The sequence below is a fragment of the Notothenia rossii genome (assembly GCF_949606895.1).
Source record: "Notothenia rossii genome assembly, chromosome: 11".
Classification (NCBI taxonomy): Eukaryota; Metazoa; Chordata; class Actinopteri; order Perciformes; family Nototheniidae; genus Notothenia; species Notothenia rossii.
In genome coordinates this window covers 7262977-7281924 of record NC_136910.1, presented here as the reverse complement: position 1 = coordinate 7281924, position 18948 = coordinate 7262977, and the positions used below count along the sequence as shown (strand labels likewise).

Genomic DNA, 18948 nt, shown 5'->3' with positions numbered 1-18948 from the left:
CTCTTAAAAGCTTAGCGGTCCAGATCATAAGCAACTCATTGCAACCTCTGTTGTGTCTGTCACATAATTCACTGGAAATTATGATTTTTATAAACTTATGTATTTTTAAAAATAAGTATATAATGTCCAAGACATATGGCATCTTTAACCTAGATTTATAAATATAGTAACCTAAACTCAGCATTTCATTCGGCCTGAAAACTGAAGTGCACTAAGGCCTGTTGAACACAGATAAACAATCACTAAAAGAGAGTACAAAAAGAACAAAAATCTGTGTCTGAGGTTTATTGTGAAATTTGAGGTTTTGTTATGCAGTGATCACAATAACACCAGAGAGAAACATCTGAAAAAGGGAATTTAAAATGTCAAAAGATTCAAATTATTTTGATATGATTGGCTTCACTTCAGTGGACATTTGTCTTTGGTTTAACAGAAGTACAGAAAAGGGTACATACGGGACACACAACACACAATTAAAACATACAAATATACAATATAAGCTATTACAAATCGGCATGTAGCAGAAAATATGTTTGTGTTCTTTGTACCTTGTAGGGGTCAGCCTTTTTTTAATCCGATGGTGACCTGTAGCTTGCGAAGGCAGACGGGACAGAAGTCCAGCGGGCGGCGGTCAGACTCCTCCAGGTGGTTGGAGCCCTGCACAGGGGCGGATCTAGAAATATATTCATGGAGTGGCAAGAGGGTGGCAGGAGATTTTGAGGGGTGGCATCCCCTGGCAGAAGTAGGCTATATGCTGATTTAATCGCATTCATATCAATCAATGTTAACTTGGAAAGCCACAATATTGATATTTTAACTCAATAACATTAGGTGACATTATTGTGGCACATCAGTAAAACTTTAAATAGAAATATATAAGGTGGCAGACATAAATGAATGAATTTTAACTGAAAATAACTGAATGAGTTTGTTTCACTCTTAGACCAGCAGGGGTACCAAATCTATGCAGACTGCTGCAATAAGTACATTAATAAACTGTCTCATCGATGTTTGTCTGAATGAATATGATAATGTTAACAATCATATGATTCCTATCAGCTGTCAATCACTGTTATGATTCACATATTCATTTATTATTGAATAAACTATATTTTTTGGAGGAGTTAATGATGAATCTTCCTCAAGATGCTTGCTCACCCTCCTTCAAATCTGAAAGACAAATTACTATCATATATCAAAATTCATGAGAATCAAAGGAACAGTTCAGCGCCCCATGACTTTACTGAAAACAGTTACAACCTTGACTTTACAGAAAGAACAAACATTAAAGAAGTGACTAACTGCATCAGTTTAGGTTAAAAAACATGTATTCAGCTAAAACATATACATCGCTGCAGTTATTATCCAGTGGAAAGTCCTTACCTACTAGCCTATAGTTAAATCAAAGTGGTTACTTGTTTTTGGCTGGGCAGTGAAGTTTTACACACCGTCTCCCTTGACTTTCTCAGGACTTAAAACTGTGTTTTGAGGGCAGACCCCCACAAAGAAAAAAATATATACACACGTAAGGTCATCATCTTATCAGTTTTTTTATGCTCATCCGTGAGCAGAGCATCAAGTTGGCATGCCTATTATTACAGCTGAATGCGGCGATTACCATGTTGTTCAGCAAAACACCTTTTTGCTGAACGCCACAAACGCCACAAATGTATTCAGATCCAAAGCTTTAGTGCGTTTTGATTCAATGCTGAGTACAGCCAAACTTGACACTTGACAATCTCTTCTCTCTCATTGTAGACCGCAAATACCTCATTCCTTCCGTGTACTTGGGTCTGAATCATGGTCTGAATGCTTCTCGTTTTGCGCCGTCCCGTTCAAAGGAAATCGCCGCAAATCATATTTGCATGCTCGCGCCAGGGCCGGGGGAGGGGTTGCAAGACTCGCGTCTTGTGCTGCATTCACTTGCACTCGGACATTAGGGATAAATGTCCGATGAACCACAACTTTTATTTCAAAACAAATCTGCCAATTGGGGTGGCAGCTGGGGTGGCAAGGCAATTTTTTAGGGTGGCAGTTGCCACCCCGGTAGATCCGCCCCTGGCCCTGCATCACACAGCTCAGTCACTGGCAATGCTTCAACCCAAACATGTGGCCAATCTCATGGGTCATTGTCTGCAAAATACATTAGTGTTGAGATCTCCATATTAGGTTGAATAGTTAAAATGAAAGTTAGTTATATATCAAATATAATCAATTATATTCTTGTATAACCCACAATGAAAATGCTTCATATTTTATGATTTTCTATATTTACAGAATAAACAAAAACCAAGTGGTTTGTTAAATTGAGATTGAGGCCTATTGATTTATGGATGTCACTGATAAGGGAGGGGAGACTGTTTCTTCCCTCTTCCCTCATAGCTCCTGACTTTTTGGAGAAAGACTGAGGCCCCAAAAAGGTGTTTGTGCCATAGCCGAGAATAATATTTTCAATTCCTGCATACTAGAGGTCATGACCTTTTTACACAAACATGGGAAGGTGTGTCTTATGCCATAGCCATAGAATATGTCACAACTTAAAAGACATCTGCGCTCTCCTCTCCTGCTTAAAATGTAAGATTACACACTGCCACACTCACACTTAGGTAGGGCCACACCTCATTACTGATATGAAAATCCTTCGGGATCGCTTAAATAGATTTAGTGGGTCGTCTGAATTGAAACAGCAGTTAATTGAACCTGGTTCTTCAGGAGTTAATAGAGGTGAGATCTTGCTGACGTTGGTGGATCTGAGCCAAGCAGTAAACTTACATAGACTCAATAACTTCTGTTAGGTCAATTAGTAGGTCTGAGTAATTTGCCGGAATAAATTATCAGCCCTCCCGACTCCCAAGATTAGAGAAAAACAACCAACATAATTGAGTCTTTGTATCACCAGTATTAGATGGATTAGACAACCTTTGGCAATAACATTCAAAGGTTCAAAGTACCAACATTGAGTGAGGGGTGGAATGTGTGTTTGTTTAGAAACCTTACAGGATCGAAGCAGCAGAGAGCTGGTGATGGGGGGGGGGGGGGGTGTAATAACCATCAAAAACAGAGTAGTTCTCCTGCTTTGGGTGAAGCCTTTTCTTCACAACCCGGCTCTTGGGCTGCAACAACAAGCTGGGAGGCGAGACGAGGGGTCTGAAAGTATAACGATCCTTTAATAGTGGACACCAAAAAGAAAGCCACAACGCGAGGCTCACACGGGGAGTGTGTGAGAGGAATGTGAGGGGCGAAACGTGATGGGCTGTCTTATAACAGCTGCCCAGGTGCAGCTTGTCAGTCTACAATCACCCCACAGCACTGGAACCTGCCAACAAGGAGAGAGAGAGACCACGGAGCGCCTAGTGGTGTGGAGGGGTCGTCACACTCCCCCCCATAAAGAAAGGAGTTCCATTAAGAACACCGTCAACTACCAGGACCCACCAACAGTAAACATCCCAGTTTTCCCCACACATTTTTCTTTTTTTTCTTCTACTTGACATTACTTTTATCTGTACCTCAAAATAGTCAAATTAACATTGAACGGATCCGTACCAACTTTTTGTAGTTCCTGTACTTTCCTCCTACCCATCTCATCAACTCCGGCTCCCAAAGAGGCATTTTATAGAGCTCGGAGCTCTAGACAAAGCATCGGCCACCACGTTATCCGAACCTTTAATGTGGCAGATGTCCAGACAATAGGCCTGTAGATAAAGCATCCACCGCATCAACCTGCGATTTGGGCAACAAACTGAGTGCCAGAAAGTGATGGGGTTATGCTTTGTGTACACAATCAGAGGAACACTAGAGCCTACATACACGTCAAAATGCTGTAATGCCCAGATGAGCGCAAGGGTTTCCTTTTTGATCACCGAATAGTTCAACTGAAATGAGTTACATTTCTTAGAATAGAAACTCACGGGGCGATCCACCCCACGGCCATCAACTTGGAACAGTACAGCTCCTGTCCCGACAGCACTTGCATCCACATGCAGTTGGAAAGGTCGATCCATGCAGGGAGCGGCAAGCACAGGAGGTGAAGACAGAACAGACTTTACATTACCAAAAGCCTGCTGGCACACGTCCGTCCAAACATAACAGGCTTTTCCTTTCAGCAAATCCGTCAGGGGAGCTACCACAGTAAAAAACTGCGATAGTACCCAATTAAACCAAAGAAACGCTGAAGTTCTTTTTTGGTGGTGGGAACTGGGTACTTAGTTATCGCACTCACTTTGGCCTCGACAGGCACACACAGTCCCCTGCCCTACAACTTTGCCGAGGTAAGTGACGGTGGCCTTTGCAAAGTCACACTTTGCCAAGTTTACTGTCAGGCACGCCTCACTCAACCGGTCAAACGGTTTCTCAATACGGGCCAAATGTTCCTCCCACGTATTGCTATAGATCACAACGTCATCCAAGTACACGGCATAACCTTCCAACCCCGACACCACCCTGTTCATAAGTCGCTGGAATGTGGAGGGAGCATTACGCAGACCAAAACTCATCAGATCATAGGAACATAACCCTGAGGGTGTAATAAAGGCGGAGATTTCCTTGGCCCTTTGGGAGAACTTGCCAGTAACCTTTACAAATGTCAAATTTGCTAACAAACTGCGCAGAACCAACCTGATCAATACAATCTTCCATACGAGGCAGTGGATACGCATCGGGTTCAGTAACAGCATTAACCTTCCGATAATCTGTGCAAAACCTAGGACTTTTATCAGACTTCTCCACAAGCAGACAGGGTGATGCCCAGCTTGAACAAGAAGGTTCGGCGATGCCATTTTCGAGCATGTACTTGATTTCTGTGTCCATTACCTGAAGTTTTTCCTCAGACACACGACATAAACGCTGGCGGATGGGATGCGCACCCTCTACATCTATATCATGCACTATCATGTGTGTTCGGCTTGGTGTATCTCTGAATAGACACAGATTACTATGAATCAGAGCAGTCAACTCAGACCTTCCTTCTGCCGACATATGACCCAACAGTGACTCCATATTACGCAAAGTTTCAGTGTTCTTCAATTTTCCCCACAACAAGCTCTCATCAGGCGATGTAACCCCATCATCCTCCCCTCCGGAGAACTGACTCCCCACTGGCACCGCTGCTGAGAGAGGTTTAGACTCATTAGCATAGTATGACTTCAGCAGGTTTATATGGCAGAGCTGAGTGGCTTTTCTACGCTTCGGCTTGGACAGGAGAACATTTTGGTCAGATACCTTTGGAAACGCTGGCGTATCATTTTGGTCAGATACCTTTGGGCCAGAACATTTTGGCCTGAAATGGCGAATTAACCATTGGTAACAAAGCCAGGACCTGATCTCCAGGACTAAACGAGCGCTGCTCAGGTTTTCGGTCAGACGCTTCATCTTTCCCAGATGACGACAACATCTCTCTGGCCATCTCCCCAACTGAATACAACCGATGCCGGAACCCGTTTACATAGACAACAAGATTACTAGGGGTTTCTGATGGCGTGACAGCATCGTTCAGCAGTGTGGAGGGGTCGTCACACTCCCTGCATAACTGCTGCTGTAGAAGCTGTCATCATACCTGGAGAAGCTGAAAACTCCCATTCCTGCAACCAAAAGTGAAGGCAACAAAAGTGATTGCTTTATCACCATCTAGTGGCAGATCAACAACATTACATCATACAGGACTACTGATGAAATTGTGTAATGTGTGTTTATTCTTTTATACAAAATGTTCCTCAACTATGAAGCAATGTTTCTTTGGGGATAACAGGAAGTTGTGATGAATAGGAGCATTATTATTAGGTGTGGTTGGCTAATACAGAAAGTCATATTTTCTCAGTAAAGGCTTTGTGGGAAAGGCTCACCGTTACTGAGAGAAGCTTGTCCGAAAACAAAATTCCAGGAGTCTTTGGGGTAGAGGTCAATCATTGTGATCCCAACAATGCAGAAAGCATCTGCTGGTTTCCTACTCCACAGGAACTGTAGCAGGTCACCTACAATGCAAGATAAAATGATACTAAACAGTTATTTGTTCTACTATTATTTCATATCCTAATTAATTGGACCATGCTTACTGTCATTTCTATCTCTCAGTAGGATTTGTATGACTCAATGTCATGTATGTACTTTAGCTGCTGTTGTTTTTTTTTTTAATGTTTAATATGTCATATATTTTTTATCTTCAGTATGTGTACTACTCTGGGTGGCGCTACAAATACATGGACTAATAATGTGATTTAGAATTTTTATTATATTTGAAAACAAAGCAAATCATTCACACTTCAGATTGAGATTTCTGCATTTTGCCAGAACCCCACAGTAGATATGGCACAGTGAAAGGTATCCTGAGGTGAACGTGATGGACTCCCAGCTCACCGGTGAGGATCTGAAGGTTGTGGGAGTCGCTGTTCACCCTGAAGGAGCATTTTGTTTCAGCCACAGTAAGCGCCGGCAGTAACTTGACAGAAAGCCCATAGAAGAAGGCCTGGCAGTATTCTCTGAGCCACTCCACACACTGATCCGTCTGAGCCCCCGCCTCGCCAAAGGAACCTGAAAAACATAGCGCAGAATGAATGCAAGCAAACGATGTAATGCTGCACTTGGAGTCCAAAAACTGCTGCACAACAAACTCTACATGCCTCATCCATCTTTAAAGCACACAATGTAGTTTCTTGCATGTTTTTTGGTCATTAGGTGACATGAACTATGGTGATACGTTGAAGTGGTCATGGGTAAGGACTTTATTACAGAGGCTCTAACCCACATGTGTCAAACTCAAGGCCCGGGGGCAAAATAAGGCCCTGGGTGGATTTAATTTCAGCCCACAGAATAATTTCTAATTACTATTAGATCTGGCCCGCCGGTATACTGCTCGCACACCTTCACTCAACCCTGAGGATTTCCTCAGCTCAGAGCCTGAGCCCAAACATTGATGAACCCAAGATGAGATGCCAGGTATCTGGCTTAGTGTGCATCACAGAGCAGCAAACTGAGTTTACATGGATGTTTCCTTCTGCACTTTCTTTCTTGTGACAACAGGGCATGTTTGGTTTTTTCATTGAGGGAAATTGTTTTGTTGAAGCTGTTGTTGGCCTGTGTAAAAATGTACTCATAAGAAATGACTCCGGAAAAGCTACAGATATAGCCATAAGAAATGAATGCAACTGATATTTAATGTTGCTTTTATAGGCAATAATTTAAGCTTTGTTAGTTCCAGGTTTAATATGTGCAATAAGTTCATTTCAATAAGCTTTGCAATAAACATTGAACCAGTCCGGCCGTCGACTAGTACCGATTTTTAAATGTTGGTCCACTGTGTATTTGCGTTTGACACTGTGTATTTGCGTTTGACACCCCCTGCTCTAACCCCACAAGCTAACTCACATATGGTTTGAATGTAAATAGTATTGTGGCTTGCATTTGGGGTCTTGCGGGAAGGGTCTCTGTAGAAACTCTCAAAGTCTTGATGCTCCTCAGGTTGAGCGGAGATCCAGTCTGAGTGGACCGTGATGGGTTGGAAAAGGGAATCGGGCCGCTGCCTTGCGTGGAATCCTTCCTCCAGAAGATGCCTCTGCTTTTGTGTATTTGCTGTAAAGTCTATAGCTAAGTCTTTATGATTGGAGACCAACGCTGTCTGCAGTTCCTGGACAGAGTGCTGGATTAACTTAATCTACAACGGAGATATACAGCATTAACATGTAAAAAGATATGCAGCATTAACAGAGTCACAAATAAAGTCACAGTAATATTTAGAAATTGGCTTTGCTATCAGTTTTTTGTTTTACTTTTGAAGGATACCTGAATGCTTATGACATAAATAATGTGACACAGAATGTAAGGAAAGTGTGCAAAAGCGTTTTAAATTGATTCAATATAATGACAATTTGATATTACAATGTGATATGTGTAAATTGTGGAGCATGACGTTTTGAAAATGTTAATTATGGAGCGGAAAAATGCAACATACCGAAGCGACTGAGACAGAACAAGTATTATACCCTTACCTTCAACAACGCAAAAAGCCTGTTCTCGACACTATCAAAAACCTTCCAAGCCATTTTAATTGACTTATTCGTGGAGAAAAAAATGCTAATATTATCTTAAATGTGGACAAGAGGTTCACCCATGTTGACACCGGAAGCCGTTTCCGCATTGTACGTGATCCGGTGACGTAATGTAAACACAGGGGCGGAGCTTCCGGAATCACTCCGCAGAGACAGACAGCAGAAACACACCTAACAACCGGAGTACCGCTTATCATACTCCGGACAACTGTAGAAGTGACTGTATTTAAGAACCTTTTACTCATTTCGTTTTCTTAGTGACGGACTTGCTTTCAAGTACAGACAACAGTTATTAGCCCCGACTAACGGCAAAGTGGACGAAATACGAAAGCGGAAGAACTTTCAGTTAGCTCAAGTAGTTAGCCGGTGTTAGCTAACATGCTAACAAGCTAGCTCTGCTGTCATGCCTGGAGTTTCTCGAGATTTCATGTCGTAAACGAGAATTGATGGTGGTTAGCTGGTTAGCTTTAGCAGTTTGTTCCACCACCGAGGCGTAGGCACTGAGGACTTGGGGAAGAAGTGACAGGTCTGAGCTAACACTCCGTCTTCCTACGGAGACCTCTGCTTCTTCTTCTGAAGACTTTTTGATGAGATGACAGGGAACTTGCTATACTGAGTCTCTACGAAATGGTCGTGCTGTGACATAGCTTTCAAATAAGATCCCGGCTCAAAAGGAGGACTGTCAACCTTTTAATTTAGCCAAAAAGAAACCTTCGTCAAGATTGCAGAAATGCTGACTGACAGCAGGTAACTGGGATACCATTTTTACACATCTGACATGCACTATTACATTTATAATTGTTTGACTAATTGTATTGTATCGAAGCAACCCAGTGCAGTTATCAACAGTTATATGATTTTAGTGTTAATGTAATATTTAAACTGTTAATTCCCAATATAGACCCCACTAAGGGCATGCTAATCAATGTGTTCTCATAATGGGAGCGCCACATATATGATCATGTAACTGGGATGCTATTTTTGGATTCCTCTTTATGTTCTCTCTTTTTTTCACACTCTTCCTTTCTCCACCCCTGCCTGTCACACTTCACTTTTATGTTCACTCTGTACTCACAACACTCTGTTACTTACATTTGTGTTTTGCACAGGAAACGACACCGTAGCTGTGACAGTGAGGAACCCCAACAGCTGAGCCCTCAGGCCAAGAGGTCAGGAGTGGGTCCCAGTCTGCTCGTTTCAGATTTAGATTCAGAGGTAAGTCTGAAATGATCTTGACATTCATCTTAACACCATGTAGGTTTACCCTTTTTATCTGAATGTGTTATGAGTCTTCCAAGGTCATGTATTCCTTCATCGCATGTGTATAAATAAATACATGTGTCTCTGCATCGCACATGCAATGCACCAGTGTCAAGAAAAGCACAGAATGTTTTATTTACAGCCTTTCATCCTCACTCATCCGTGAAGTGTCAATTCACAGCTCATCTCTTTGTTGTTCTTGCAGTCTTCCAGTAGTGACAGCAGCAATGGGATCAGCAGTCCAGAGACAGGCATAGTGGCCACCGCCAGGCCGTCAATTCACAACAGCCGCATCCCCCAGTGCTCCCTCAGTCCGAAGCCAGAAGACTCCCGTAGCTCCTTGCAGCAAGGTTTCCATGGCGACGGCAGCAGTGTCTCCTACGACTGCATCAACAGAGTCCTGCGGGAGGCGCACTTCAGCAGCCTGCAGACCAGAGAGCGTCCAGGCTCAACATGACCGTGACCTCCGACCCCATCTCCTGACCTTTAGTCCCTCGCCCATCAGTGCTGAATCTCCTGGTACGGCGGGGGGGAGGGGGGTGGGGGATCCTCCTCGGGAAAAAAACTCACCGGTGTTAGGGGGGAGGGGATGATGTGTGGGGAGGTTTACAGAATGTTTGGGCACAAAGGCTCATCCCCACCTCACCATGTACCATTTGTTAAGACCATAAGCACATCCGCCTGTCCATGGCCCAGCCACTGTGGTTTCTGTGCAGTATTGATGTGTGTGTGTGAGTGTGTGCACGCACCCTGTGCACTTTATAAAGAGGTATCATTCTCTTTACATGCGTGCGTCGATGCGTGGACATTTTCATTGGTGCTAATCACAAGAGACGCGTGATGATCCAAAGTGCTTGCAAAACTAAATGAAGCTAAGCACTTTAATCAATAACTCCTCATTCTGTTTTCTCGGCTGGGGAAGGCGGCTGAATGCTTGTGTGTGTGGGAGGGGGGGGGGTCATTGTTGTGATTCAAGAAGGAGGTTTATAGAGGCCAAGGACTCACAGGAGCATTATTTAAAAAATCCAGTAAAATAACTTGTTACGGCTTCTTGTGTCAAATTTAAGGAAATAATTCACCCACAAAAACACTTCGTACATCCAAGTGTGCGTTTAACAATAGCAGAACTGTATCGAAGAATTGGTTTACAAGCTCTCAGACAAAATATTTCCTGTCTCATTTAATGAATCTGGATAAAGGACATTTGGACACGTTTGGCAAGAATTTGTCAACGATTTTTGAAAATGTTTGACGCTTCTTTCACCTTGTCGCAATCCAAGGTAACATGGTGAGAGTAATTGATGGATGTCCTTTTAAATGATAGTGTATTTAAACATACTTTCTCAGTCCAAATGAGTCTAAGTGTGTTTGGTCAGGTCAGTGGGTACGAGGTAAGGGAACAGATGAGTCGCTCCACCAAAACCCAACCTCAGATTAGACGCCAGCTAATTATAGAGCCGTGAGAGGACTCTGCGTTTCAGGCGGTGTCAGGAACAGAGCGTCTCACTGAAACAGCCTGGAGAGAAAGCGCCGTTTGTAACCATGTGTTTAACATTCGACACATCGTCTGTGTGTGTATGCGCCTGTCAGCCATACCTGTTGTATGTATGGGTTGAAAATGACCAGTACACTGTGTTGCAAATAAAATGAGAGATGTGGAAGTGACTCATATTTTATGTAATTTTCCTAAACATAGGACATTGAAAAATAAAGGCGTTGCTGAAAGCCGGGTCTGCAGTATTACATTTGTTTCAGTTGGTGCTGTAAGAAACACAGCAGGTTTTATTGTTACTCGGCATAGTTCATGTTCACTGAAATGAAATACATCAGTATCGTTCTTTGTACATATCGGTAGGCTGGATTACCATTTTGGCGTGTAGTGTAAACCACATTCCTCGACACTGCAGTACAGTGTGTGTGTGACTGGAACAACGATTAAAACGTAATCTGCCTTTTATTTGGTTACACAAACAACTGTTTCTAAATTGTTGATAATCTGCTTTATGTACACTGTAAACCCAAATGTTGACAATCATTTGAAAGATTAAGTAGTGTACACTAACATTAGTAAAAAAGTTCTTCTAACGGGAATATGTGGACTTCTTGTGATATTTCTTAGTTTTGTTCATTTAACAAATCATCTGTTATTTACTTGGACTATTTCGCAGATTAAGTGAGCACTAATTAAAAGTATACATTTCTCTGTAGTTGTTTCTTGTGTCCATGCGTCTGATGTCACTAACGGCACGCAGGAAAGCACCACAAATGCCTGCAGTAAGGTGACACACTTCATTTTCAGTGTTTGATGTATAATATTAAAGGTCTGAAAACGTTTAAGTACATAAACTTTAAAGAACTAAGGCAATCAGATGCCTTACATTTTTTGGAGTTATGGTAACTTTTCAGGTTTACAGAGCACACAAAATACCTAAATAATAAATTCCTCCATTAGTTCTTCAAACGTATCTTCACATGCACTCGCAGATGGGTTATGGATTCATCAATACAGGGTAGACGCAATAAATAGGTTGTAAACTAACACTCATGACGTTTACACTGACATACTGTACGAGGTAAGTACCAAAAAATATGGAAGACCACTCTCAGATTTATGAGTCCATAAGAAAAGCAACTGTGCAAATAACAAATCGAGGGCGTTCTCCCTCGGAGGTTTAGCGCTCGCTGCCGAGGCGTTAGTTTGTTTTTGTTAGCTAAACGCAATCCTGAGACAAAGCAACTGTTTATAATAACAACCTGTAATTCAAGCATTATTGTTAAATACTTATTAGGAAAATTAGGCCTCAACCTACAAACGTTATCCAGCAAAGCCCTCATGTCTGAGGAGTTAAGGGGTTTCTCAGCTGTGGACTCTAAAGGACAATATCTCTGTCTCTGCTGCTTGAAGACATTACCCAACGAGGCACCATACTGATAGAGAGAAAATCCAAACATAATGTAAATCTGCTGTCTGTATAATCTTGATTTTGAATTCAATAGATTTCCTAACTTAATGACATCATTGGCTTAACTGCGACAGCTCCAGCTGTGTAAAGTTGGTCAAAAGTTGAGAAAGGAAAAGGCCGACACTGGTTGGCTGCTGTCACATGCGACTGAAGTGCAAATGAAAGCAGTGTCATCACTGGTTTTGCTGCCGTTCTGCAGAGTTTGATTCTCCTTTAAGCTGTCGTCCATCGTGTCCATCTCATTCTGGGATGTCTGTCTTTTACACAGCGGCGTTGCCTTGGTGACCAGCTGCATCCCGCTGAACAGAGACAGTCTGCTCAGACAGGGCTGCTCACTCTGAGGCTCCGCTGACGAGAAGCTATCTGTGTGAAGCTCTGGTTCTTCAGCGACAGATTGAACCTCGGCAGTCCTGTTCGGCTCCGCCTGGTTCTGCATTGACTCGGTCAGAACGGGAGGAAGTTTCTCCTCTTCATCGTCATTCATCAGTTCCACTGAGGAGTCTATCTGGACCTCCAGACCAGAGGGAGAAGATGGTTGATTTGGTGGTGGGGGGACACCAGTGGGTGAGATGTGGAGCTGATGAAGGGTGGTGTTGGTAGCAGACTGGGTTGGTAGTAAAGGGTCTAAGTATGTGAGTGCAGGAAGCCGGTGAGATGTTTCCTGATGGCTGCTGTTCGCTGCTTCCTGCCTCGGAGCGTGAGCAGATCCACCAATCAGAGCCTCAAACTGACGCAGGATCTGGTGAGAGGAGATAAGAACAAAATAAATACGCCCTCATTTGAAATGTTATCTAGCCCTGCATCCTTATACAAAGCTCTCATGGTGTTAACACAAATGTCTGCCATGCTAATCATCATGTTTGCCTTAAAGGGTCTTAGTGTCCATCTGTTGGCTGATCAGTTTATTATAGACTCATAAAAAGAAGCTGAAAGCCGAACATGTCCCTTATGATGTCATTGGGTTGATGCTGTCCCACCAGTCCTCACCATGTGCAGCCTTCTCTCTTACCTTGGTGGCTTTGTTGGCCACGGGCCCCGGAGGCCCCTCACTCAGCTGACGGAGCCGCCGTTGTGTAGCTGCAAACATTTGTTCCAGAGAGAGGAGGTCAGAGGTCATCAGGCAGGATACAGCACACAGTGCCCGCTGCAGGGTTAGAGGAAAACAAAGAAAGGTATATTAGTACTGCATATTTACGTTTATATATACATAAAAGAAAACATATATATGGATATTCAGTGAATCTTAATCGTGGTTACCATCTGAACGGTGTTTGAGGGATCCTGAAGCTTGCTTGAGAGCAACTCCACCACCACCTCACAGTTGAGAATGGAGCACCTTAAAGATGAAATGAGACAGAAATCAAGCCAATTAAAACAAAATAATGATAACACAGTTCATAAAGGGAGAATCGGCATTATTTTCAGTCTGATTTGAGCTGCACTGACTCTTTGATGAAGTGCTGGCTCTCGTCTCTGGACAGGAAAGCTTTGGGTCCTTCGGTCAGTCTGCTGATCAGCGCCACCTCCTGGCCACAGTCCCCTAACTGCAGCGCCTCCCCCCTGAGCAGTGTGAGGGGCATGGAGAGAGGGAGAGTACTCCTGTTATCTTATGCTAACACTTAACATTCAAAGCCTAATTTACCAGCTCTTCAATGTCACTACATTATCATTTAGGCAGGAAGTGTAACGGGTCAACTCACCGCTCTGATAGGTCCCCGCTGCTCTCTCTACTGGCTCCTGATTGGCTCCCGGTTGCAGACTTGCCGTTAGCCGCCATGTCCTGAGAGGAGTTGTGAGAGGAGCCGTTGCTGCTGTCCGTCTCCTCCCAGCCGCCGCCCACCTGACCCGGGCAGCGCTGGGTCGATGCTGGAAACACAGAAGGATTATGGGACAGTGTTATGAACTGAATGGCAATTATTTGGGCCAGGATAATAGTCAAGACATGACATTTTCATATGTTCCCATGCCTTAATCACCCACTGCACATACAAACGTATTTTTGAATGCTATTTAAAAAGCCTCAGCCCCAGAGGTGGGAAGTAGTGGAGTACCAATACTTCGTTACTGTACTTAAGTACATTTTTCTGGTATCAGTACTTTACTCCACTACTTTTTACTTCTTACATTTTGAACACAAATACCTGTACTTTCTACTTCTTACATTTTCCAAACAGGCTGGTTACTTTAGTTTGAATGTGTGTTTGGTGGCGTGATCATTATTATTTCATTGCGTGCCTATTGATTTGAACATGATCCGTGTATCCATCATTTCCTGGTCTTCTCTAAAGAAGAGGGACCAATGAAGACGTTGTCATGTTGCCGTTGTTCAGCATGGAAACATTCATTAGCTAACAATGACATTATTGTTCTATTAATATAAAGGGAGGTCAGGTACTCTTTAAAACAGCTGCTAGTTATGGGTACTTTTTAACTTAAGTGCATTTTCGAAGCCCTCTTTACTTTTACTTGAGTAAAGAAGTTTAGTCAGTACTTCTACTTTTACCAGATTATTTTTAAACACGAGTATCTGTACTTCTACTTGAGTAAAGCATGTGTGTACTTTTGCCATCTCTGCTAAGTTTCCATCCCACTGTGTCTGACCTTTAGGCGTGCTAGCGGGCAGGTTGTAGGCACACGCCGGCACTGCTACCTCTATGGGGGCTGAGGGTGCTGCTACGGGCCGGTAATAGTTGTCGTGGAGACGGATGCCCTGGTGTTCGGTCGGGGGGAGGACGGCGCTCGCCACCACCTCTGCAGCCTTCTGGATCTTATCCAGCAGAGAGTCACCGCCTGCTGGGAGACACACATAAAAGACACAGACGTTTACACAGTTGATAAGCTTGATGTGTGTGTGTGTGTGTGTGTGTGTGTGTGTGTGTGTGTGTGTGTGTGTGTGTGTGTGTGTCTGTGTGTCTGTGTGTGTGTGTGTGTGTGTGTGTGTGTGTGTGTGTGTGTGTGTGTGTGTGTGTGTGTGTGTGTGTTGTGTGTGTGCGTGCGTGCGTGGCAGTCCATCACTTACCTGTTGCCTGTTTCCCAGGACTGTATCCAAAGCCCTGCATTCCTGACCTGTGTGTGGTTGCTGAGCCCATTCCTGGAAAGAGAGACATGTTGTAAGGAAATCCAAAGTATTCAAAATACATGAGCAGATGTAACTATACGTTATCAACAGATGGATATTGTCATTCTAAAAGTGGCAAAACTCACCCATTGTTGGAGGGGCTAGGTTGGGCGGGGAGACGCTGCCTTTGGTGGAAATTGTATCTGTGAAAAGCAACCTGGCCACTTCCTGCAGAAAGACAAAGTTACATTTGAGTGTGTTTGCCTTACTGACACAGTTTTATGATTGACATAAATATTAGGCTCACCTGTGCGGTGCTTCTAACTTTCTGGTACAACGCTGTGCCGTGGATAGGATCAGGAGGGCCGCTGTAAACTTAAAAAATCAAAAACACACAACAGCGAGTGAGTATTCAGCTGACAGGGCAAACTTGTGAGCTCAAAGCACAGCGTCTAACCTGATGCTTGCTGGACGAAGGTGGAGTTCCTTCGCAGTTCTGTGAGGAAATGGTTTGAACCATGACCGCACAGATGGACAAAGATCTTCAGGACCTGAAACCCCAGGAGCATGAACAGAACACAGAGTTACTCACAGGCAGGAAAAGGAGGAAAATCTACAATAAATGATACGAAAGACTTGAATAATAAAACTGTTCTCACCTTTATTTTGACATGGCATGACTCCACTTGCAGCCTCTCAAGAAGATACTCCAACAAACACTGACCGTAACCTGACGACTCATGGGAGATTTCTACAGTGATATGGTAGTTAAGGATATGTTGGCAAAGTTTCCTGGTTAGAATACTCAAAGGTAAGTCTTGTTTAATCGATTAATTGTTTGTTCTGTACAATGTGAGAAAACAGGAAGTATGTCCATACCATTTTTTAAAGTTGAGGGTTATGGCTTTAAATGTGTTGTTGTGTCAGTCAACAACCCAAATATATTCAGTCTAACATGACATTCAACAAAAGCAAAAGCACATCATCTCCATATTTGAGAAGCTAAAAACAGTGCCATGTTTGATGTGTAAAGTTGACTTATAGCTGCAGTTCTACATTGAAAAATGAACTTCTACACTTTAAAGCATAATGTTTACAGTGATACGCTTAACATGTGATTTACCACACTTTGTGTAGATCACAGACGAACCATTCACCAGCCATCCGATGAATTAATCTATTGCATGTGAGCCACATATAATAAGTACATTCAGAGTTTGCAGCTGCTGGCTGGACCACAACAGAAGGTGAGAAAAAGGATACTCCCAATGTCTTGGAAAAGGTATCCAGGGCAGGGGTTTTCATCATCTGCTGTAGCCTTCATCAGAGTCGGGACCTACAGTTAGTGGAAAGCATGAAGTGGAAAAGAAGTTCAAAGCTGACACGAAGGGACTGTGATTTATCCCATGAGCAAAGCACAGTCCACATACCAAAACATTTTATATCAAGCTAACCTGTGTACTTTATAGATACAGATGTGACACAGATATGGACCAGGGTCTGTTTATCAGATTACTTTGACCAAACCGGTAGTTATAACATTGCTTTATGCCTGTCAGTTGCTTTAAAATCCAACTAAAACATCTGCCAGGTCAAATGAGAAATGAAGAAATGTGTTCTTCTTGCTGTTAGCTATCAAGCTAGCAAGCTAATGCTATCACAACTTCACAGGTTTAAATAGACATGTTAACGTACGTCACACCCGTCATACTCCATTCAGCTGTTAGTGGTTTTAACAGCTTGTAATATTGACCGTAAACAGCACTTACTTTCTGAAGAAAAGCAAATCTTTCCATGAATGTTGCCATGATTTAGCAATCCTGGCTGCTGGTTACTCATCTTCCTCCGAGGGGTACGAGAGGAGGCGGAGCTAGATATGACAGCCAGCCAATCACAGAACAGCAAGTAGCTATCTTACTTTCTATTGGTGTTCCGGTTCCGCCTACGTTCGGAAAACAGCGAATCAGATTCAGGAAATCTTTGTGATTGGCGTGGAAGTAAGCGAATCACAGTACCCTATATCCTGCTGGAGGTTTCCTTGATGACAGGGTCAACAATATGGCGCTGCCCATGTATTACAGAAATGCTTCATCTGCTAGTTGATGTTTATTTCTTAGTTTAAATGCTTCATGAGCTCCCTTTTAAATTGAACACACGGTGAAGCATTATCTGTTCACCAGTGCTGTGTTCTTTAACCTAAAGGAACTATTTTAACACCCGAACAGGAACCATGTCTGGGTCAAATGCATGGAGTCGCAGTCGTGAGAAATTGAGACTTTTCCCGGAACTTTTTGCACAGTGTTCACCAGAGGTAAGCTCTGTTTTATATAACTTAGCAGGGGAAATAGTGGTATGCTATTACGTTTGCCTCTAGAGTTCAAATTACAATATATTGCAGCTTTACTATCTGTAGTGTGCTCCTAACAAAGTCAAATCAGTGTATTATATCATCTTCAAATCTGTGGATCTTGATAACTAATGCTGAGGAAACATATGTACATTTATTCTTTAGTGTGAACGTTAAAATGACGTGTTAGGCTGCTGTTAATTATCATGTCATCAATACCACTAATGTGACTCAGTGTTTCACTATTATAGGGTACACCTGCATTACTATACATATCTCTAACAGTTGCTGTTAACTTTCTGAATAGCTTATTTATAAACAGAAGGTTTAATGTTCACACCCCCCTTTGTTTGATTTAATTGAATTTAATTTAAAGCTTAACTCTTTTGTTTTTACAAATAAGAAAACATGAGGTGAAATTAATTGCTGTTTTTTTATTATGTCCTTTAAAATATTTTATCATTATTTTTCTATTTAATTATGAAATGTCCAATTTGTTTTCTCTTATTGCATTGTTTTATTTTTAAAAAATGATGTTACTTTCGGCCATCTTTTGTTGTTTTGTGTTGGACCAGATATGCCCTTTTTTTTGCTAAAAATGTTTTTTTGGTGAGAATGTCCTTTTTGATGTGATTTTTTATTTTTTTAAATCACTAACTTATATACCACCATAGACAGAAACTGAAAAAGATAACTAAGATTATTATTCTCTGTCCAATGTCACCAACCCAGGCAGCAACATATGGGAAGTGTGTGTCCGCCTCTACAACAGGCAAACAGGAGCTGAAGAAGGACATGTGTGCTAAAGAGTTTCAAGCCCTGAAGACCTGCTTTACAAATGCAGTAAGTTACAAAGTTAGTAATCCTCCTGATTGTTTTATTCAGTGATCAAAAGATGTTCATGAATGAAAAACGACTCTCTTTTTATTACAGGCCAAGAGGAAAGCCAAATGATGGAAACTATCCTGGCTGTTAAATCGGACATAAAAACTTTGAGAGGAGAAAACATGAAGTGTTGATGGACCTCTGGTGCTGACAGCGTATCTTGATAACTCTTCCTGGTACTGTTAATGATATAAATGTGTGTAATGTAATAAAAAAAATATCACTTTTTTACGACGTTGTTGAAATGAAAGCTGCATGTTATTGCAATACTGACATTACGGCTCGAGTTCAGGGCGTTCCGAGCTGAAGGCGTCAAATGACGGCAAGGCGCCCCCTGGTGGAAACGCTGATACATGTACAGAGGTGAATACAAAATCTATGATATTACCTGTCTCTGTG

General features: G+C 42.5%; 4 protein-coding genes across 5 annotated transcripts; 2 read left to right on the top strand and 2 right to left on the bottom strand.

Moving 5' to 3' along the window:
• Window positions 1-270: 270 nt before the first annotated feature.
• Window positions 271-8115, bottom strand: amz2 (archaelysin family metallopeptidase 2). Its single transcript, XM_079659687.1, is given in 9 exon segments — window positions 271-673; window positions 2087-2133; window positions 2993-3037; window positions 3039-3098; window positions 5512-5576; window positions 5838-5966; window positions 6349-6522; window positions 7357-7642; window positions 7977-8115. Coding segments are annotated over 9 exon segments (975 nt in total). The 5' UTR covers window positions 8031-8115; the 3' UTR covers window positions 271-558.
• A 74-nt stretch (window positions 8116-8189) lies between these two features.
• On the top strand, window positions 8190-11021 carry LOC307025100 (protein VCF1). The gene is made up of 3 exons (XM_079659686.1): window positions 8190-8783; window positions 9146-9251; window positions 9502-11021. The coding sequence occupies exons 1-3, from the start codon at window positions 8767-8769 to the stop codon at window positions 9751-9753; spliced, it is 375 nt and encodes a 124-aa protein (XP_079515812.1). The 5' UTR covers window positions 8190-8766; the 3' UTR covers window positions 9754-11021.
• tepsin (TEPSIN adaptor related protein complex 4 accessory protein) lies at window positions 10953-17200 on the bottom strand. Of its 2 annotated transcripts, none has more exons than XM_079659677.1 (13): window positions 17087-17200; window positions 16581-16653; window positions 15977-16068; window positions 15775-15868; window positions 15625-15692; window positions 15464-15545; window positions 15279-15350; window positions 14861-15052; window positions 13960-14125; window positions 13706-13819; window positions 13517-13595; window positions 13269-13403; window positions 10953-12998 (listed from the first exon to the last, which is right to left on the bottom strand). In XM_079659677.1, exons 1-13 carry the CDS (start codon window positions 17123-17125, stop codon window positions 12354-12356), a joined length of 1851 nt encoding a protein of 616 aa, XP_079515803.1. In that variant the 5' UTR covers window positions 17126-17200; the 3' UTR covers window positions 10953-12353. The 2 variants fall into 2 exon arrangements, with proteins under 2 accessions (XP_079515803.1, XP_079515804.1); XM_079659678.1 differs by having other exon boundaries at window positions 14861-15049.
• A 146-nt stretch (window positions 17201-17346) lies between these two features.
• Window positions 17347-18778, top strand: ndufaf8 (NADH:ubiquinone oxidoreductase complex assembly factor 8). Its single transcript, XM_079656789.1, has 3 exons — window positions 17347-17628; window positions 18397-18507; window positions 18598-18778. Exons 1-3 carry the CDS (start codon window positions 17548-17550, stop codon window positions 18616-18618), a joined length of 213 nt encoding a protein of 70 aa, XP_079512915.1. The 5' UTR covers window positions 17347-17547; the 3' UTR covers window positions 18619-18778.
• Window positions 18779-18948: the final 170 nt, after the last annotated feature.